Raw genomic sequence first — 22,669 nt, forward strand, 5'->3', positions numbered from 1 at the left:
ATGATAATCTTCATGTTCTGGCGGAGGAAACTGAAGTTCAAGACTATACAGCTAGTAAAGGTCAGAGCCAGGACCCGGACCCAGGCCGCACGCTCCTTCAAGCCACGGTGCCCAGTGGCATCTCCTCCATCCATTCACGAGACATGGTGCTCTCCAGATCTTCCGGTTCCCCATGAGAACTGGGGGTGTTGCTCCAGGGTAGAACACAAAGTAATGTGTGCAAACTCCTGACGGACACATGCATTCCTGCCACCGTTTATTTATTTATTTTAATTTTTACTTATTGAGCTTTAGAGAGAGGAAAGGAGAGAAAGACAGGGAGAGGGAAACATTGATTAGTTGCTCCACTCACTGATGCACTCATTGGTTGGTTCTTGTATGTGCCCTGGCCAGGGATGGAACCCGCAACCTTGACGTATTAGGACAATGCTCTAACCCACTGAGCAACCTGGCCAGGGTCACAGTTGATTAATTATTGACACATTTCAGTGGCTAAAAGGGGTTAACTTGTATTTTGTAAAACCTTTTGACAAAAATGTGATATTTCTAGTAACAGTGCATGTCCCAATCAAGTATAAATGCTAAAAATGGTCTATGTCTTGGTGGCTTCAGTCTTTGTGCCATTAAATATCTACATCAAATGAAGCGCCACACTGCCTTTAGGTTTATTCAGTTACAAGAAGAGACTCCAGGGTGTAACACTTTCATCTATAAAAAGTACTAACTAAAAGTAACCGTTACCATGGCAACTCACTGCCCGCAGTTGGAGCCTCCGAGGGCGAAGCGCTTTGGCAAGAAGCCTTTATGGACTGATCAAACCTCCACGGAATGGACTCTAAATCTGTTAATACTTGGGAGTTTCATTCCTAGGTTCAAAAGTTGATCTCCGAGCTTGCCCCATACACACACAATTGTAAAATTTCAGGAGTGTCGTTGGCCAGTGACAGTTTGATGATTTTCTCTCTGTATTTGGAGGAACGGGGAAAAAAATGGATTGTAAAATGCATCTAGGGGAGTAAGGTCCACAAAGAGCTGTGACGATGTGGCAGACGAAGCGCGAGGGGATGTAGGGCAGTCTGTCCACGTGAAGTCGCACCACGAGTCGCAGCAGTCACAGTCTGGTTCTGGCAGAGGACCCGCAAAGAGACGGATCAGTCCGCAAGAGGCGGGCCCAAGAGGAAGCCGGCGCCTGGGACCAGCAGGGAAAACGTGGGTGAATTAACAGCAACGGCTGGGAAACCGCTCGGAAACGGAAGGCACGGAGCTCAACCCCTCCCTCACACCGTGCGAAAAAGGCCAAGTTCTGATGGATTTGATACCTAAACATGGAAGGTAAAACTGTAAAGCAGAAACAAAAAGGTGAGGGGAGATGTATTTGAGAGCGCAAGTAAAACGCACGTAATGAAGTTGACCGTCTTTGCCACCTTTAAGTGAATCGTGCAGTGGCGTTGAATCCACCTATCATGTTGGGCAGCCACCGCGACCGCACATGTCCAGAACTTTTCTCATCTTGCAAAACTGAGACTCTGGACCCAAGAAACACTCACTCTCTATCCCCCCCGCCCCCGTCCATGAAAAAAACCGTCCTACTTTCTGTCTATGAATTTGACTAAGAGCCTCGTACAAGTGCAATCATACAGTATGTGTGTTTTTAAAAAATTTTAAACCAATTTTAGAGAGAAACATCGATTTGTTGTGCCACTTATTTATGCATTTATTGGTTGTTTGTTTATACCCTGACTGGGGGTCAAACCCACAATCCTGGTGCATTAAGATGCCACTGCAACCACCAGAGTTCCCTGGCTGGGGCCAGTATATGTCCCTTTTGTGACTTGCTTCTCTCACTCAGCATAATGTTCTCAAGTTTCATTCATGTTGCAACACATGCCAACATTTCCCCCCTTTTCAGGGCTGCATAATATTCTGTCGTGGGTACAGGCCAGCGTTTGTAATGTGCTTACCCTTTCTTTGCCTGTGGAAAGAAAATTTCTTCTAAAAAAAATCTTAATATGGTTGCTCGGTTTGTTAACACTAATATTGTTGTATAAATGATATTCTTTAGCATAGAGTACAAAGTAAGGCCAGAGAAACCGCTGATTCGGGCGGGATGTAATAATCCACTCATAATATAGCCACTTTTGCTTCTGATGTGTTATTTGCCTGGAGATAAAAATAGATAGAGCTTTCAACCTCAGAGCAAAGAGCTGCTTATTGTGTTTACTTAATGCGTTATAATTAAAACTGTTGTGAATGCCGCAGCTTCATTTTGCAGAGCCTGAGAAAACCTTTTTTCTGTTAGGTTCAAATAGATTCACACTTTCTAAAATCCGTTCCGCGTTTTAGGATGTACAAATGAACCTCAGATTAAAATAAAAAAGGCGACCACACCCTGGTGGCAAACCTGGGCTGGTGTGGAAGCAAAAGGGTGTGTGCCACGCCCAGCACGTGTCCAAATGACACTTTCATGTGCTCCGCTGAAGCTCTGTGACTAAACTTGCGACCGAGGACCTTACAGCTCACACAACCTTTTCCCTCCAGCTTTTGATTGCGGTCATCTCCCTGACCCCTTCACCAGCTCTCCTCTGCCCATTAGGATTGAACTGTTTCTAGATGAATCCAATCATGACAAGAAAAAGAGAAAAATAACTTTCAGCGAGAGGTGGTCATTAAAGGGTATCCATTGTACTGGTCACCAGAGTTTTGGGGACAGCAGAGGCCTTAGACATAGCTCCTTACTGTTCACCTAGGGGACTCTACCTCAGATTCCCTGCAATTTTCTACCCTGGAGGCTGATGCATTGCTTCACAGTGACTCCTGAGGACACGATGCAAGGTTCTGGGTGGGGTCAGAGGTCAGAGGTCAGATTGCCATGGAGGCAGCAGCCTCAGTGACTGCCATAGTATCCCAGTGAGGGTCTTCCTGCCTCTTGCCTATTTTCTGACCTTCCAGAGGTTCCCGGAGGGCAGCGGGGCACTCATTCTGTGTTTGAGGGGGGAATGCCTGGAGTCACAGTGGCCTGGGCTTTGGAGCAAAGTTGGGGAGAGTAACCTTGATGTGGAAACACGCCTGTGTCTTACTAGACACGTGGCCTTGAATGAGCACTTAGCCCTGCTGAGTTGTCCTTTCCTCATCTGTGAGTGGGGCACAGGCCCTGCCTCGTAGTCACTCTCACATGAGATCTGAATATGAGAACACTTTCTAAAGCCTAGCGTACCGTACATCAGACAGGAGATTTTACTGTTGTAGGCTAAAAACACCTGCAGGCCACCCCAGACTTGGATTGGAAATGGCTTCCCATGTAAAATTATAGCCCCCATGTCACTGCGTCTTGACCTCACCCTAGACTGCTAAAAGTGACATCACCCCTCCATTCTATGCCTGGAAAGACAGCAATAGATCCACCTTCAGGACTGGCTTGATCCAGGAACTCCAGGTCCTCCAGGGCCATGCCTAAAGTGTCTGCCTCATACTTACTTCCCTACATAGCGGTGTCCAGAAGAAGGAGGAAAGAGTCCTTTCTACAACCCTCTCAAAAAAAAAAAAAAAAAAGACTTTTTTTCCCCTGGAAAGCCAGCAAACTTCTCAGCTAGCTCTTTGGCCCAATTCAAACCCTCAATGGCCAAAATACCTGTATTTGAAACCATCACTTGGCTTAGTCACAGCTATGATCCTGACCAAGTCACATCCTAGGATGTCATGGAGGGGACAGGGATCTCCCGGTGAAAGGGAAGTTTGCTCCATTTTCTTGAATGGAACATGGTAACCCACTGAGCTACTGTACCCACATGCTAAGCATCCTTCTTACATGTATATCTAATCTTCACAGCAGCTCTACGAGGTAAGAATGGTGTTATCTCCCCTTCCAGACGGGGCCCAGGTAGGAACGTACTTGCTGCTGTTGCACAGCTAAGAAGTTGCTAAGGCAAAGTCTGACCCCTGGTTGCCTGGTTCCGGAGCCCGAGATCCCGACCACACTGCTGTCCTGCCTCCTGACACCCCGACCATCCCGCCCCTCTGCCTACCCTGTGAGCGCCATATCCCACCCAAAGGAGCTAGTGCACATTCGTCCTCAAAAAAGACTATCCTGGTATATTTTCCAATAAATAACACATGAGAGAATGCCCATTTCTCCACAGCCCTACCATCACTGGGCATGGTGAATTCTTAAAATCCTGGAGTCAGCCATTTTGTTTCCATTTTTCATCTCTTGCCTAGGAATGAGGTGGTTTTCTTGACCTGGGTTTGTATTAGCTTTCTGCATCTTTTTTTGGTGAGATGCTTACCTATTTTTTTCTATTGAGTTCTTTATTCTTTTCTTTGTAACTTCGAACAGTTCTTTGCTTATGAGAAACACTTAGCATGGCTCATCATGCATCACAAATATTTTGCTTCAATTTATTTTTTGTAGCTTTTTATAGCTTTCTTTTTCTGTGCAAAAAAGCTTAATTTTTATGCACTTGGACTGAGCCATTTCTTTCTTTCTTTCTTTGTTTCTTTCTTTCTTTCTTCCTTCCTTTTTTTTTTTTTTATTCTCACCCAAGGACATTTTTCTCACTGCTTTGAAAGAGAGGGAGAGAGAAAGGGAGAAATGTGAGAGAGAAGCGTCAATTTGTTGTCTCCCATAAGTGCCTGGACCGGGGATTATATGTACTGCAACCGCAGATCAAACCCACAACCTAGGTATATGCCCCAACCAGGAATCGGACCCACAACCTTTCAGTTAAGGAACAAAACTCCAACAAACTGAGCCATTTGGCCGGGGCCCTACTTGGTTTCTCGAGTCTGATGCCATCCTTAGAAGCTTCTTCCCTATGAAAAAGTATAAAAAATGTTTACTTGTGTTTTTGTCTTATAGATTCTGCTTGTGGAACTCTGATCTTTAATCCACCTGAAATTGGTACTATAAATTTTCATGTGTTTGTGTATCTTAAGAGACAAAAATCTTAAGAATCACAAACAGATCACATATATTCTTATCATAATGCATAGTATCACTTCAGATGACTCAGTCTTTTGAGATTTATCAGAACATTGACTTGACAGCCCTGGCTGGTGTAGCTCAGTGGATTGAGCACAGGCCTGTGAAACAAAGGTCCTCCGGTTCGATTCCCAGTCAGGGTACATGTCTGGGTTGCAGGCCAGGTCCCCAGTAGGGGGCGCATGAGAGGCAACCACACATTGATGTTTCTCTCCCACTCTTTCTCCTTCCTTTCCCCTTCTCTAAAAATAAATAAAATATTTTTTAAAAATTGACTTGAATCCCCATTATACCCTTGAAGGGAAGACCAACACCCTTTTCAAGACTTGCGTGGGCTCAGGGGCCATTCCTGATTCTGTGCTCTGGCCGAAGTCTTGATCTCCCTTGTCACCCAGCCCTCACCCTGCTCTTCTCTCTGCTCCATCAGCCGCGTGAGGAAGTCAGCCTGCCCTCTTTGTCTCTGGCTTCCCCAAAGTCCGCTACACGGAGCAGACCTCTCCATAGGGTTGAGCGGAGAGGTGGAACTTTCCGCTGCAAAATCAACTATACATAGAACATCAGATATACCATGTTCTTAAAGTCCTTTAATCAGCCCTGGCCGGGTGGCTCAGTTGGTTGGAGCACTGTCAGGTGCCCCAAAATGTTGTGGGTTCATCCCAGGTCAGAGTCCATCCCCGGTCAGGGTGCATACAAAAGGCAAATGATTGATGTTTCTCTCTCTCTGTCTCAAATCAATGCATATCCTTGGGTAAGGATACTTTTTTTCTGAAAAGGACTCTGATCAACTCATGGGGGGGGGGATTTTTCACTGACAAATTTCTCCAGAAGTCTTACGCTTCTACCCAGTTTGCTCAACCACACCCCCTAGTCTGCTTCCCCTCCCCCACCTCTTCCCCTCTCCCCCAAACTTCTGTTTAGTTTTTTTGCCGGGTGGTGTCACTGTTTCCTCGTGGGGGTTCCAGGACCAACCGCCCCCCACTGCAGGCCTCCGCCCTCCAATCAAAATATTTTCCAAAAACAGAGAGACCGTTTGCATCATTAAACACATCCTGGCACTAGCTATTAAAATAATAAATCATTCTTTCTGCTACACTAGTGTTTGCAAGTCTTTTCAGTAATGTAATTGAATTTTTCAAATGGTTTCATAGAATTGATTAAGATAACCATAAAGCTTTCACTCTTAATTAATAATGAATGGAGTTCCTAATCAAGGGTTCTTTCATTTTAAATTAAGCCTTGCTGGGCCGCAGTGTTTCTGTAATACACTGTCTTTAAGCATACGCTGGGGATTTGTCATTCAACCCATTTCAAAATAGATCCGCGAGTGTGTGTAGGTGTGTGAGAGCCAGCAGCGGCCGGCTCCTGGGAACCATCATGCATTTGGGCAGCGTGTCTGGTATCTTCGCATCCTGTCACGTCTACAAACCATGTGTTCCCTGCCGCTTCTGGTGACAAGAAGAGGAAGGCAATGAATGACTCTTGGGATGACACTTCAAGGTTGTTGCCCAAATGTGGCAGAGAGTCGGCCCGGCTGACCTATGATGTCGGCAGTCTAGGTGGATTAAGTGTGTTTTCGACTTGGGGTATTTTCAACTGATGATGGATTTATTGGGGCGTGGCCCGGATCGTACGCCGAGGAGCAGCTGGGTGGGAAACACTTCTCAGCCCTTGCCAGACGTCACCTCCTGAAGTCTCTACAAAGTACCTGAGGGCGCTTTCAACACCCCTTTGCCTGCTTCTGGATAAACCATGGCTGAAATGGTAACCCTTTGAGCTATGATTATTTGGTGTTAGATTTTTGCATTATGAAACTACAGCATCTCTTAAATATGTTTTCTGATAGATCTGGGGCAGCGCACCCCTTCGGGATATTTTTCTGCGAAATTACATTGAAAGAAAGAAACAGTGTCAGGAGTGTGGAAGCTAAACCGCCAGTTTGCTGGCTCAGTGCTCTGGAAGTCGCACTGTGTCCTAGAACCCAAGGCACGTGCCCCCACACTTGAGTTCTCCTGTTTTTTTTTTGAGGGGCAACTGAAATGCATTGTGGGAGGTGGAGTAGAGGGCAGGAGACTATCGGGCAAAAACAAATACAGGTGCAAGTCACGGCCAGCATTCACTCACACGGCTATAGTCAATCATCCGGGAGATATTCAAACTATGATTAATAGCCAACTTATGATTTGGAAACGTTTTCAATGTTTGCTTACTTATTTTTAGAGATAGGGCAAGGGAGATAGAGAGGGGGAGAAACACTGATGTGTGAGAGAAACATCCATTGGTTGCCTCTTGCGTGCCCCCAGCGGGGGAGGCAGGACTCAAACCAGCGGCCCTCTGCTTTGCAGGCCAGCAGCCAGGGCAGAAAGCCCATTCTTAATAGTGATTCTCTTTATCCATCACAACCACTGGATTATATATTTCTTTGTTGCTTGTCCTTGGACCCTATAAAGCAGTTGTAATGAAAGCAGTATTTGACGAATACAAAACCAATGCATCTTATCCATAAGCTGTGTTTCATTCCAACTTCTTTGACTGTGAAGCAGAATCAAGAGGCTTATTGCCCCGGGCAGAGAGCAGCAACGGCCCTCTCTGGCTAGACACCAGGTTCCACAGCCAGGCTATGGTGAATTTGCTGCATTCTGGCAGCCGCCATTCAAATGGGCTACACCCGATTGGCAGCTTTAACCACCTCCTTCCATGAGTCTCTGCGGGCCCTCGGGGCTTTCTTCAGTCTGGAAGAGGGGAGCTCTGACAGCAGAGACGTAACAGACAAGCCTACCTCCTCCTCCTCCTCTCTGAAGGGTGGTGGGTGAAGAGGCTTCTACACCAGCCTGGTGTAGGCGCTGAGCATCCCTCAGGATGCATGGGAGCTGCAAGGAGCTGCTTGGGTGGGTTGCCCTAGCCAGCAGGAGGTAGCCCTGCCTACTTGAGAGCACTGAGCAGAGTGGCCAGCCAGGGGGTTTTCCAGCCCCCACCAGCACGGGGCCCTGAGCCAGGAGCCACTGAGCCTCCTTTGAGTCCAGGGTCACGGGGTGAGGCCAGGCTGCAGAGGGCCAAAGGGGTGGCATGGGGAGCACCATCTTAAAGGCCCCCCTCAGCCGGTGAAATAAGGAAGCTGGGACCGTGGGCCCTGCAGAGATGGTTCCCGAGCCAACAGGTCCCACCATAAATCCACCAGCCCCAGGACTCAGCTCAGTCAAATCCACGTATAACTTTTGATTCCTTTCAAAACTTAACTACTCATAGCCGACTAGTGACTGAAAGCCTTACCAATTGACACATATTTTGCATGATATATATATATATACATAATATACTATTATTCTCCTAATAAAGTAAGATAGAGAAAATTAAATGTTATTAAGAAAGTCATAGGCCCTGGCTGAGCAGTAGTAGCTCAGTTGGTTAGAGCATTACCCCCACACGCCAAGGACGCCAAGGTTGCAAGTTTGATCCCCAGTCGGGGCAGATACCAGAGGCAACCAATGAATGCATCAATACCGCGGACAATTTTGGCACAGTTTCTTGTAGTTAGACTTTCTCCTCTTTGGAGGCATAAACAATCTGGACCCTGGTTTGTATAAACCCTCTCGATTTGCACTGCCTCATTGTGATGAAAGTTATCTTGTAATTACGAGGCCAGAATATGAGGTGATGTCATTAGTCTGTGACAGTCTAATATCTTCCATGACGGCCTGGCATGGTGCCAGGTCCACCTACATTTCAGAACAAAAGCTGGAATCGTTTGCGCACAGGCTCCACTGCCTGGTGTCGTCCTCTCTTCCCACACGTTGCTGTTGTTTTATTTTCCACCCGGAGTGTTTCCCTCGTCTAAAGAAAACCCTATGAAAATATTCACCCACCCCCGTTTTCTGTGGCTTGCAGCAGCACAAATCCAAAAGGCCCCAAGACCACAGAAGTCAAAGGGAACAAAAGAATGGGGGATTGTGCTTCCAGGCAGCCAGCGGGGCTCCAGCATAAAAGGCCCCTTATGCTACCCGAGGTCACTATCAGCTGACTCCTCTGGACACTGTGAACGCCAGCGGCCCTAGCACCTGCCTGCTCCCATCTGCAACTGGCTCGGCAGTGACGTCAGACCAGCTAAACGCGCAAAGACCCCTGGGTGTGCGTCTGTCTGGGCCGGAGCGCCCAGCACTTCTTTGTTGGTTACGCCCGCCCGACCCTCACTTTTTGGGAAGTTAGCCAATGTTTTGCAGGTTGTCCGCAAAGAAAACAATGGGCAATCCCGCAAACTCTACCTGGATTTATACTGTTCTCCTTAAAATCACAGGTTCCTAGCAGAGTAGATTTTTCAGGCATACTTAAGTGAATGATGGAAAATTTTTTTAAATCTCAGTTTTTAATTGTAGTAAATACATACGACAAAACTTTCCATTTTAACTATCGGAACACGTGCAATTCAGAGGCAGTTGGTCCATTCACATTGTCCTATGAGCATCATCACACTCTAGTTTCAGAATCAGTTTTGGAAAGATGTCGGCAGTCCCAACAATCTTCTCTCCTCTCTTACATATTTAGGAAAGTTTTGTTCTTCTTACTCTTTTTGTGTTCCGCCAGGATCCATTTTATTTCTGTCGCTTTGAAGATTTTCTCATGCCACGGAGGCACTGAAGACAAAAGGCAGATGTAGAGAGTATCCGGCACTATCTTCAGACTAAACGCATGCAAAGGACTATTTTTGATCTGACAATGTCTACATTATTTTTTCTTCCTTACCAATCCACATTGTTTTTTTCCCTATATATAGCCTTTTTACTAGGCCTGGAAAAACCTTTAAAAAGTCATTAATTATATATGTGCTATTTTTCATAAATTCAAAGCAACTGTCTCACTTATTTTAATGTTTTAAAAAACAGTGTGCACTAATGAGTATTTTTAAAGTTCTTAACTGTGTGGCGAGATACATGCTTTACGCCTTTCATTTCTCCTCAAGTGTATTTTTATGTATAAAACAAACCCACATTTTAAAACTTTCTGGGAGCTTGTTACTTGGAGGCCAGACAACAAAATGTTGGCACCAAAACACTGTCAGGAAAATTTGGGGTTGTTGTCTTAATAAGACGTGATTAAGGCTGTTGGTGACCCTTCGTTGTGGGTTGATAAGGCTGTGATTAAGAACTTATTCTTTGTATTGGTCGTAACTTTTCATGAGTCTTATCTTTTTATAGCCACCTTCCCCGACTAGGAAAAACGTCAGCCTAAATTGGGGTCTGAGGCACCTTCTGACCGAAGTGCCAAACCACAGAGAGACACAACCCTTCCACCGCCTGGTTTTCATTCTGGTGCACAAAGCATCAGACCTTGTTGGTTCTGAGCACATTTTTTTTTTTTTGTCCGTAATGACATAACAGGACACTTTGCCTGCAGCTGTTCTCAGAACTGGTGTGTTCCTGCTTCCCCCTTTGCATCATCTGCTGAAAGCCAACTACAGACAACGCTACATTTAGACGATTACTTTGGCCAACAGTGAATAAGTTATGAGAAAGTCAGGGCAAGATCAGCTTCAAGTACTGGGTTTCCACAAGGTCAAACCAAGTGGTTAAGCCAGCCGAATATTTAATACACGTATACGAATCAGCCTACTTATTTGCATCATCAGATATTAAAAATTTTAAATTGATTTTAGAGGGGAAGGGAAAGAGATTTGTTGTTCTACTTATGTATACACTGGTTAATTCTTGTATGTGACCTGACTGGGGATCGAACCCTCAGTCTTGGCATATTGAGACGATGCTCTAACCAATGGAGCTACCCAGCCAGGGTTCTTCAGATATTTTAAAATCTTCAGTAATCTATTACATACTTTCCTCTTTTCTTCAACATACTGTGCTGGGCAAAATTTAATCTATAAATTAAACAATATACGCACCAACACTGGTTTCTGAAATCACGACTTGGGATAGACAAGAAGTTGGAAGGTGTTGAGCCTTAAGTCAAAAAGCCTATCTTTAAAATACCTAAATCTAAAATCTTAAAATATCTAGCTCTGAATGTGGTCAGCTGTATTCAGGAGGGAGAAGGCTGCTTCAGCTTCCCCAAACAGAAGACTTTTCTAGAATTGAGACTGGCTCGGCAATGGAACAGGTCGCCATTTAAGGGGTTCTGTCTCTCAAAACGCCCAAGCACACCCAGACGGGACTCTTGTAAAAGCAGTCTCATGTCGGCTGGATGTGGCCTTAACCGCCTTCTGGCATGTCCCTTGGCTTGATTAGCCAGGGAGTGAAGGGCGGAGCTTGAGCATCTGATTCATTGTGGGACTGTGACTTAGAGGTGGCCTCGAGATCGCTGTGCGTCTGTCTGAGACGTAAGCCATTTCTGAGGACGGTCACGCCAATCTGTCTCACCCTGTGCACCCTTTTACCAAATGACTTCACCAGAGAGATTCCAGGCAAAGTATTAAAAGCACAGGCAACCTACCCAATGGGGGAAAAATCAGGTCAAATTGTATATCCGGTAATGGTTAATATCCAAAACATATAAAGAACGTGTTTGACTTGATAGCAGAAAAATCCAATTAGATTTAAAAAATGGCAGAAGATCTGAATAGACATTTTTCCAAAGAGGATGCACAGATGGCCAACCGGCCTATGAAAAGATGCTCAGTGTCACTAATCATCGAGGAGATGCGATTCAGAACCACAGTGAGACAGCACCTCACACCTGTTGGGATGCTGTCATCAAAACACAAGAACAAAAACAACCAAACTGAGACACAAGTGTTGACGAGGACATGGAGGAAACGGAACCATTGTGCACCGTTGGTGGGAGTGTAAATTGCTGCAGCCCCTGTGGGGGGGTCCTCAAAAATTAAAGCCAGAACTGCCATATGATCCAGGATTCCACTTCTGGGCATTTATCTGAAGAAAATGAAAACACATAAAACAGACTTTTCCACACCCGAATAGCACTGTTCACACTGGCACCTGCGTACGCAGCAGACTCTACCAGGTGCGGTCGCCTTGAATCTCCTATCTTTGTCCTTAAAAAGTTCCCTGTGCTGGCTGGTGTGGCTCAGTGGATTGAGCATCCGCCTGCAAACCAAAGGGTGGCTGGTTTGATTCCCAGTCAGGGCACATGCCTGGGTTTCAGGCCAGATCCCTGGCTGGGGGCGTGCGAGAGGTGATGGGGTTAGTGTCTCTCACACATCAATGTTTCTCTCCCTCTATTTCTCTTTCTAAAAATAAATAAGTAAATTCTTTTTTTAATTTTATTTAGTTATTTTTCAAGTACAGTTTTTTGTCTATTTTTTCCATCCCAGCCTCCCCCGCCCCTTGCTCCCCACCTCCCTTCCATTTCCACCCCCCTTAGTTCTCGTCTCTGTGTCCTTCCTATTTGTTCCTCCAAATCCCTCCCCCTTTTTCCCCTAAAAATAAATAAGTAAATTCTTTTAAAATTTTTCCCTCACCACATTCACCAGCTCAGGCTCCAACCTCCCACCAAAACTATTGAACCCTCTTCCCTTCTTGCTCCTTCTCTGTCCTCCATCGCCAAATCTCTACCCATTCCTTTGGAGAATGGGCCCTATTCGAATATCCAAAGACTCTGCTGAATTGGTCTTCTCTCTCTCCCACTAGTCTATGTTTGAAGAAGAAAACCACAGAAAAATTTCTTTCTTCGCTTATACGAATTATGCTGCCTTCTTAAGGCGGCACAGGTAGGTATGGATAACTGGGACTCTATTCTTTTTTTTAAAGATTTTATTTATTTTAGACAGAGGGGAAGGGAGGGAGAAAGAGAGGAAAAGCATCAATGTGTGGTTGCCTCTCGTGTGCCCCCTACTGGGGACCTGGCCTGCAACTCAGGCATGTGCCCCAACTGGGAATCCAACCAGTGACCCTCTGTGGTTCACAGGCCAGCACTCGATCCACTGAGCCACACCAGCCAGGGCAGGACAGCAGGACTCTATTTTTCCCCCCATTACGTTTTGATACAGCTAAGGAAAAGCAACTGCTCAGATTAGTGTTAAGATAATAATGTGGATGGCTACAGTAGAAATCATTAAAAAAAAACCAGCCCGCAACACCCAGGCGGGGAGCAACGGCGAGGAAAGAGACAACCAACCTCTCTCCACAAAAAAAGATCAAGTAATGAGAACCTGAAGCCATTCCCCATGACATATGGTACTGTTTTAGGCCTTTTAGGTTATTATAAAGAAACTACTCTAAAACTGAGAAAAATATCTGCTGTTAAGAACAACAATAGGATGGGGTAGGAGGGGAGTGAAGGTTCTCCCAGCTCGCCACCCACGAGCATTAACTGCTTCTCTCCGCCCCTGACTTCCGCAGAGAAAGAACAGAACAGATGCCGAACCGGAGCAAAACTTTTGTAAACCACTGGCCAGAGTGCTCACTTTAACTTTGCCATTTTAATTACAATATTTAAAGCTAGTTAGAGCTGTATAATTTACGCATATTTGTAATTTTGACATATTTACAGACTTAGATATAAAAATGCACCGTGTCATTAGGTAAAGCTGTTGAGAAGCTGCCAAAACGGTTCTTGATATTTCAGAAACTAAGTGCAAACTACAGAGGGAGAGATGAATAGACTGAACTACACAGAAAAGTAAAACTTCTACTCATCAAAGACACACCAATATTAGTGAACAGTTGGTGTAAACTAGGCGATAACATTTGCAATGCATACAACCTTACGAGATTAATTCAGTATATATATATATATATATCAGTAAGGAAAAAACAATGCAATAAAAAGATTAGGAGACAGGCAATTCGCAAAAGAGACAACAGGAAAGGCTCAATTCTATGAATAATCAGGACGTTGCAAGTGAAAACCACAATGAGATGTCATTTCACAATTGTCAGATTGGCAACAAGCACTGTCTTGCCCCATCAAGTGCTGGCTGACTTGGAGCTTTCCATCAGATGTGGAGATAAGTCCCTCTTGTGACCCAGCAGTTTCACTCCTAGGTCAAGACTGAGGGGTCTTTTAAACTTATCGTTCTAATCCTCACCCAAGGACATGCTTACTGATTCGGGAGAGAGGGAGAGAAACATCAACATGAGAGAGAAACATCGCTTGTCTTTTGCATGTGCCCCAACTGGGGACCAAACCTACCACCCAGGCTTGTGCCATGACCAGGAATCCAGCTGGTGACCTTTTGGTTTGCAAGATGATGCCCAACCCACTGAGCCACACTGGTGAGGGCTCATCACCTTGGTCTTCTTAATGCTGCTGATTTTCATCCAGGGTGGTTCGTTTTTATGAATGGATGATTGCGATGATTAGGAAAGGTTGCCAGGTGACCTGCATGAGGCCTCTGCTCTAGTGGACAAGGGTATTATTACCCAGAAGTTTTGAGGACGGTGGGTGCAGTGAAGGTGGGTATCCTGGAAAGTCCACACTCGGCAAAGGGAGGAGCTTTTTATTCTGGACACTGAGTATTTCAGTGGTCTACACTCTACGTCCCCTTGGTGTCTGGTCTAAACATTTTGGGAGTTGTCTTAAGGCCTGCTTGTCTTTTTGCTCTAATCCCAGCCCTCAAGCCCTCCCCAGGCAGGTTGTTGGTGTTCGGGGATTAGTCCTCCTGCGATTTTCTTCGCCTGCGTGGTGTGTTCTGTATGAACAGGAGGCCAGGGGAGTGTGGAGCTAGGAACACAGACCTTCACACACCCTAACGATTGGCCCACGGCCACCCAGCAGCCTATTCTGCCTTTGTCACTGGTTAATTGAGTTTTGTGGTTTTACTGCACTCGTGAACTTTTGTGCAGAGAAAGGAATCCTTGTATTCCTCGTTTTAATCCATATTATATTATCATAGCTACAAAGGTAAAATTTTTGTTTTCCTTAGACAAATAAGCTTGACTTAGAGCTCCTATTTCACTGATAAATGATCATGGTTTTAAACAAAATAAGAATAATCATTTTCACTGTTTTCCTTCAGTTAAGTCATGTATTTAGCATATTTATATATTTAATCAAATTCCCTTGGCTATTTCAAAGTACAATTTAAATATAATTGACTAGCTCAAACATTTCAAAAACACCAAAGGAGGATTACAAATGGAAGAAACAAAATCTTCCTAAGTATATTAACCACTCTGGTCAATCTAAATCAGTCTTAAATTTTGTACATAAAATCCCTTTAAGCCTTTCAAAAATCATTTACAAAATTAATGGAGTATGTATAGCACAGCATAAAGGTTCTACTTGAACACAACTTACCTAAGAGGACACTGGGTTTTGGAGATTATAAATTATTCACCCAACTAAGGCAAACAAAACAAGCAGGTCAGACCAACCGATGGTCCAGGGGAAGCTGCCGGAGAGCCACAGGCGCAGGCCCCCAGCAGTGCTGGACTGGGCATCGTGTGGGCAAGTTTTATCCACTGTGGAGGTTTCCAAATTCATGGCTTTTGGCTGCGATGTGACTCATTGTATCAATAAGTCCATTGAAATGAACCAACTTAAATTTTTGCCAATCCAGTGATTCTTACTCCCCCTCCACCCCAAAATGACCTGCTCTTAAATTAATGACCGTTTTCTGGGTCTCAGTTTTAAATTTCATTTTCTGTTATGTCTTGTGTGAATTTCTGCAAGAAGCCTAAGAATTTCCAAGGACATGATAAGCCTGTAAACTGATAAACTTTCTTTCTTATCTTTCAAACAGAATAGTTGACTCTCTAGGACACCTTATTTCTATATTACACTATGTAAACCACTTATTCTATTTCTTCTCTTTATTCATCAAGATTGTCTAATATATGCATGCTTTTTAAAAGAATTTTTAAAAAATATTTTATTTATTTATGTTTAGAGAGAGGGGGAGGGAAGGAGAAAGTATGGGAGAGAAGCATCAATGTGCTGTTGCTTCTTGAGCGCCCCCTACTGGGGACCTGCCCTGCAACCCAGGCATGTGCCCTGACTGGGAATCAATCGAACCCGCAACCCTTTGGTTCGCAGGCCAGTGCTCAATCCACTGAGCCACACCAACCAGGGCTCTAATGTATACATGTTAAATTCTCATATTGACAATCTATGCCCGAGTCTTTCAAGAATTTCTAATTTAATGTTGTGTGGCTTACAGAGAATTACAAAGTGTCCAAACTTAGTTTCTGCTATGAATTTTCTTGTCGGCTTTCTGGGATTCTTTGTCTGTGGAAGCTGATTTCAGATTCCTCATCTCAGTTTCCCTCTCGTCCAGGATAACCACCAACATATCTTTACCTCTGAAATGTCTCCATTTAAGCAATTCTCATTCAAGTCTTAGTACCTACCATGATGCCTGGCAAACACTTATGTGTTCAACAATTATTAATCGAACAAAATGGGTGACTAAATCAATCAATTGCTATCTTCACTCTCTTGTACCTCAGTTATCCTAAATTATTTTTAGGAGGAATGAACACATAGGCAATGATAAGCTAAGAATGAGCGCCAGTTTCTTTACCTGCCTCGCTGGTTACCTTTTTGAAGCTTCATACTTCACGTCAGCCGCCTGACAATTAGGCTCACACTGAGAGCCTCTAATGGCTGACAGCTAATGTAGCAGAATTCTATCAAAATCCCGCGCTGGATATTCTAGGGAGCAGATGTGAGCGAATGTGATCACCAAGGGGTTTTTAACTGCCCGGCGATCTGTGCCACTAACTCACCACTGACCTTGTCCCTTCCCACCTCTTGATTAGTCCGATGACGCCAGCTGTGGCTCTGGGTCAACGGCAGGAAAGAGCAGATGGTGCCACACCTACCAAGAGACACAGGGAAAGCAAGCGGGGCACATCTGATGAGAAGAACGTGCCAAGCGGATTGAGTCACATTAAAACCCTGGACGTGTAAGCCAGAGTCTGGATCTGTTTCAGTTACCTAGAGCCTTCGAAGAGAAATGTTAAAATCTTGAAGACACAGGTAACACTTGTAAAAAAAAAAAGATATTGTCCTACTGACTGATGAATGATGAAGACTCTTTATGGCAAAGACTGGAGGTTGCTTACCCCATGTCTTCTCTCTCCTTCTTCCTTAGGAATATAACTCAAATTTTGTCCAGGGAGACTGTGTGCCAAGCTAAAAAATTTTTGCTTCCTAGACTCTATGGCAGTTAAGCGGGTATTCAATGAAAATCTATATAGAAGTCTTTGGCTGGTATTTTCCGAAACTCTCTTTAAAGGGGACTGACTTGGATATGAAAAAAGCCTGTTTGGCATCTTGTCTTTCCCTTTCTATTTTCCTAAAATGCAAGCAAGCCGGCTGGAGCTCTGGCAGCCACGTTGTGACCCTGAAGATGGAAACAAGATGCTGAAGACTGCAGAGCAGAAATTAAAAAGTGCCTGAGCCTCTCCTGACTTGGTGGAACCCCCTTACAAACCCCAGGCTGGCAGGCTAATGACTGTTTGTACAGGAGAGGGAAAATATTTTCATTTGTTTAAGCCATTATAACGCATTCTTGATATTAATACCAGCATCATTGCTAATTGACACATCCTAAAATTTGTATGTTTATTACATATTGAATGGAAGGTCAGTTCATTCATAAGACAAACTTTAAAAAAAATTCTCACTCAAGGATATATTGACTGATGAGAGGGAGAGAGAGAGAGAAACATCCATGAGAGAGAAACATTGATCAGTTGCCTTCCATACACGCCCCGACTGGGGATCGAACCCAAAACCTAGGTATGTGCCCTGACGGGAAATCAAACAGGCAGCCTTTTCTTTTGGTGCACAGAGTGGTGCCCCAACCAACTGAGCAATCTGGCCAGGGCTCGTAAGGCAAACATTTGCTCAGCACCTACTGTGTGTAGGAACTAGAAAAGCATTGTAGGGATCTGAGAGATGGATCATACAGACTTCTCGGGAGGAGCTGGGGCATTGCCCACCTATGACCAGGACGTGAGACAGAAAGCGAGAAGGAGCGGAGAACAGCTGGCAGTGAGACTCGGTCTTGGGGGGCTTCCTGAAGAAGGGGAGGTGGGCAGGTTTCAAACTAAGCAAACTTGGGGGGGAGAGCCATCACGTCTGTGAAAGAGAATAAAATAGTATGCTTCCTTGAGAGGGAGTGAAGTATTAATAATTGATAGTTATCTGCCCTGGCTGGCATAGCTCAGTGGATTGAACGCAGGCCTGCGAACCAAAGGATCGAGGTTCGATTCCCAGTCAGGGCACATGCCTGGGTTGCAGGCCGGTTCCCAGCAGGGGACGCACGAGAGGCAACCATACCTTGATGTTTCTCTCCCTCTCTCCTTCCCTTCCCCCTCAAAGATAAATAAAATCTTAAAATAAAAATAAATAATTGATAATTATCTTTGATAACCGATAATGACTGATAATTCTTTCTGCTTTCTACGTAATTCAGCTGAATGTACGAGTAAGAACCACTAGGGCCCAAAACTCTGAAGGATGCCATTAGCAGCTTTACCAACGAGCATTCCCATCGAAGAAATCACTCATCTCACGTCAGTGGAAGAAAACTAATAAAGCAGCACGACAGCTGTTACTTCCACTAAGTTGTAGCTGAGCAGTTTAACATTGGAACTGACAGGAGCCAGAATTCACTTGTCCCGCCTCTAATCAAACCCCCCAATACAGGGCATCAGCAAGTACACACCCCAGTGCTCTCCAGAACCCCCAGGTTCTTCGGCTATGGTGAATTCCTGTTTTTATAACATGGAGACGAGTTTTCATCATGAAGCGTTAGCACCATGGGGAGGAACAGAAAGCTTCTGAAACTCAGGACCATCAAGCAAGCAACTAATGTCCTCAGGGCACAGAGCACACTGAATTTCCCAAGAGCAACGCTGGAAACTTCGAGACTCTCGAGCAAAGACTTAACATGTCAGTCAAATTCGTGGCAACCTAGAATTCTGTACTCAACGAAACAATAAATCCGAGGGATGGTAAAATCACGGCTTGTGAGATAGGCAAGGTCTCAAAAGAACTAGGTCTTATTCTTCCGCGGGCAGTTATAGGAAGAGATTATCCATCAAAATGAAGACGTAAATAAACCAAGAAAGAAAATACAACATCCAGAATCCAGGGGACCCAATAGAGGGAGAAGCGAAGAGAATACTTGAGTTAACAGCGGGGCATAAGCCTAGGGAGGAAATTGGTACAGATCGGAGCAGCTGGGAGGAGGGCTCCGGGGGAGCAGGGGGGGATGAAACAAGTAGCGTCTCGGTCCAGTCTGAGTGCACGGAAAACTGTGCTGCCCAGCTCTCCACGTGACCGTTGCACATGCAAGAATACTTACCCATGGATATTAGTAAAATTTTGAAAGTTGGAAAAAAAACCCAACGACGACAAGGCAATGATTAACTCCAGGTAAAATAAAAAGCTTGTGAGAAAGGAAATGTCATCATGGTACCGCATGAGGAGCAGTACAAAACAATGTCTGAATAGTCCGTGAATAAATGTATGGATTTAAGCCAAAAGTTGCTGGCGTTCCTGGTGGGAAGATCCACCCAGCTCTGGCCTGAGGTTGCCGATGTTCTGGAGTCGGGCTGGGGAAGAGAACCTAGCGCTCATCACCCAGCTATGCTACATTCCTAACCCCTCCGCTGTTCAGTCTGAGGTTGCTGAGGCCTACAGTAGTAATGAATCTTCTATCGGTGAAATTGCCTGGTTTATAAATTAAGCTTTATCCTGGGTATGAACGTATAGGGGGAAAAACAGTATATACAGGGTTTGGGACTATCCAGGGTTCAGGGCATCGACTAGGGGTCTTGGAACGCAGGCCCTGAGGATAAGGGGGGATGGTTGTATCAATGCCTACAGGCAGTTTTTTGCTTTGCAGGTTCAGCTGTCATCATTTAGTTACATTAATACCTGTTGCTCAACAATATGGTTCAACTTTCAGTAACTGTGGCATATTAACTGCAAGGAAATGCGTATCGTACAAATGCATTTACTGTAAACATGCCACTGGTTCTTTAGTCCACAAATCACCACATAAACTACATGTGCCTCGTGATCAGTGACAAACGACAGCAGTTCTTTGAAGCCTGTCCCCATCCATCTCTAAGCATCTGCGATTTGGTTTAGGCACCAACAACGGAGAAGAGTTGGCCCTCGACCTCCCACTAACAACCCCCAGAGCATTGTATAAACAACGGGCAACTGAAAGAGGCAACGGGCCTTCCCAGATGAAAGTATAGCCAGAAACAAACAAAAATGATCATGATAGGAGGGAGAGCGAGTTTTGAACAAAATGTAATTGGCGTTATGAAAAACGAACAGAAATTAACCGTGGGAACGTTGACATCGCGGCCTTCACAGAGACTTGCTCACGCTGCAGTCAGGGAACTCACGGCGGCAAACCTGAATGAGGAAAGCGGCTGTGACAAAAACGATGAGGATGTCCCAGAGGACGTGACCTTAAAGGGCTCCGATGCAGTTCACGGTGGTGCAAGGGCAGGGAATGAAATGTTGTCAGTGACCCAAACATGAAGCTTTGCCAAGGCCCGGGATGCGGTCTTCGAATATAACAATTCCACTAGAAGCCAAACGCTGTTCAGCAAGCTGCTCTTTTTTATTTCAATTACAGCTGACATTCAATATTAAATTAGCTTCAGGTGTACAACTTAGTGATTAGACATTTTTATAACTTATAAAGTGATCCCCCTCCTCCTGAAATAAGTCTAGTCCCTATCCAGTACCATTCATAGTTATTACAATGTTATTGACTGTATTTCCCTTGCCGTTGTTCAAGGTCCTCGATGGTTTTCGTATAAAGAAATAAAACGCTCGAATTTTCAGTGTTTGTAATGTTTCCGCACGGCATTCAGGGATTCGCTTTACTATTTTTTTCCGTTTCCCTATTCATTTATAACTATCAGTGAAGAGAGCTTGGAATGTCTGTACAATTTTTTTTAAAGGTCACGAAATGATCATAATTTTTCCTATTGATTATCAGGATACTTTTGCATGGTTCATGGTCATTTCCACACTCTCAAACTACCATGCAAGAGAGGACTGCGTGTATGTGGGCGTGTCTGTATGCGCGTATATACGTGTATATGTATACACACGTATATACAGACATAGCATATACAAGCATTTTATGTATACGCATTTTATCTACATATAAAATCTCCAAACATTTTCAGCTAGAAAACTCAAATGATGGTCACAAACCAATAGATGGTAATTACACATTTTCTTCTACTCTGGACGCCTACCGATGGGATTCTCTTGGAAGTTAAACGGCTGACAATGAGCTGCGGCGGGAGACTCGGGCCCGCGGGGCCCGGGGCTGGGGCGGTGCGGCTGGAAGGGGGCGCCACCCGGCCGGGCTCGCCCCGCGCCCCGGGCTCTGCAGGTGCGAGGTCCGCGCTGCGCGCCGGGTGCGCCCCGCTGGGGCGGCGGCGGAGGGGGCGGTGCGGGCGGGAGCGGCCGGCACGCACGGCGGCGGCGGCGGGAGCGGCCGGGCACGCACGGCGGCGACGGCGGCGGCAGGAGCGGGAGCCCGGGCCACGCACGGCCGCGGCGGCGGGAGCGGCGGGAGCAGCGGGAGCGGCGGCGGCGGCGCATGGCCCAGAGCTGATCTATGCGGCGCCTGGAGAGGCTGTGTCTGCGGCGCCGGCGGCGGCGGCGGGGCCCGGCGCGCGAGCGGAGCGGGGACAAGATGAAGTACCAGAAATACCTGACGGTGCTGCAAATGGCCATCGGCGTCACCCCCTCCAACCGCGGCAGCCTCCTGCCGCTCAAGAGGAAGCTGTGGTGAGCGCGGCGGGCGCTGCGGGTGCAGCGACCCCTGCGGGGCGGGGCGCGGACGCGGGGCGCCGCAGCCATCGCCGGGCCCAGGGGCCGGGCGCTCTCCTGGGCATTTTCGGCCGCGACCCTGGAGGTGACCCGCTACACACAAAACGAGCGAGCGAGCGAGCGGGCGGCGCGCTAGGGGCAGGGAGGGAGGAACCGGGCGGGCGGCCGGCCTGCCGAGGGCCCCCGGCCACCGTCTCCCTCCCGAGGCTTTCTGCGGGACAGCGACCCCTGTGTGATTACCGCATGCGCTTTCCATTATTTCTTCACATCCGTCCGCTGGTGGGACACAGGGAGGGGCGAGCCGCTCACCGCGTCAGGGGGCAGGTTGCAGGGTTAAAACTGCGTTACCGGGGACTGGATTTCATCTGCCTGCGTCCCACTTCCTCCGACCTGGAAACTGTTGTTGGGGGAAAGCCGAAAGGATGCTCTTAAAGAAAAATGCTTGGAAGTTATCCAGATCTGGTTTGCACAGTTGATTCTTCTCTCCGATTGCATTGCATTTTACCAGCGTTTAGGTGTCGTGTGGAATCCCAAGGGGCTGCCTGGGCTAGAGACTTAGGGCTGCATTCCCTCGACTAGAGACTTAGGTGTGAGGTTCTATTACAAAAGGAATAGCCAAGCAATGTGGTCATCTTTCTAGAAAAAAAAGATGCCAGTAACCTTGGTACTCAGGGGGTCATTGGAATTTTAAAATCGATGGTCAGTGTGGTTCCTAGGAGTTTCATTCCATTCAATGGAACATACTCTAATTTCAAGGTGATAGAGAAAAGGAAGTGAGGTTGCTTTTAGGCATTAGAGAAAAGTAATTTCTGCTAAATAAGACAAAATGAAAAAAAAATGAGCCAAGGACTATGAGATTAAGCAGTCAAGAAAAAGAGGAGTTAAAAAAAAAATCCCAATAGTGGAGAATTTGGGGGTAACACCAAAATACACGGGCTGCAAAGTTCAAATTTCAGC

The 22,669-nt window shown here is 45.8% G+C and overlaps 1 protein-coding gene across 8 annotated transcripts in view; it reads left to right on the forward strand.

Annotated features, from left to right (window-relative positions):
* The window catches only part of TJP1 (tight junction protein 1), a 208,384-nt gene that overhangs the window by 13,158 nt on the left and 172,557 nt on the right, over positions 1-22,669 (forward strand). For 3 of the 8 annotated variants that reach the window (XM_053658949.1, XM_053658950.1, XM_053658951.1), the window contains exon 1: positions 21,498-21,670. The exons of the other annotated variants lie outside the window; for them this stretch is intronic. In XM_053658949.1, coding sequence (XP_053514924.1) covers positions 21,498-21,670 — 173 coding nt within the window. Of the gene's footprint in view, positions 1-21,497; positions 21,671-22,669 lie in introns of those variants that run through there. 8 annotated transcript variants of the gene reach the window in all.

Source organism: Artibeus jamaicensis, unplaced genomic scaffold, assembly GCF_021234435.1.
Source record: "Artibeus jamaicensis isolate MK-2021 breed Jamaican fruit bat unplaced genomic scaffold, CSHL_Jam_final scaffold_612, whole genome shotgun sequence".
NCBI classification, from domain to species: domain Eukaryota; kingdom Metazoa; phylum Chordata; class Mammalia; order Chiroptera; family Phyllostomidae; genus Artibeus; species Artibeus jamaicensis.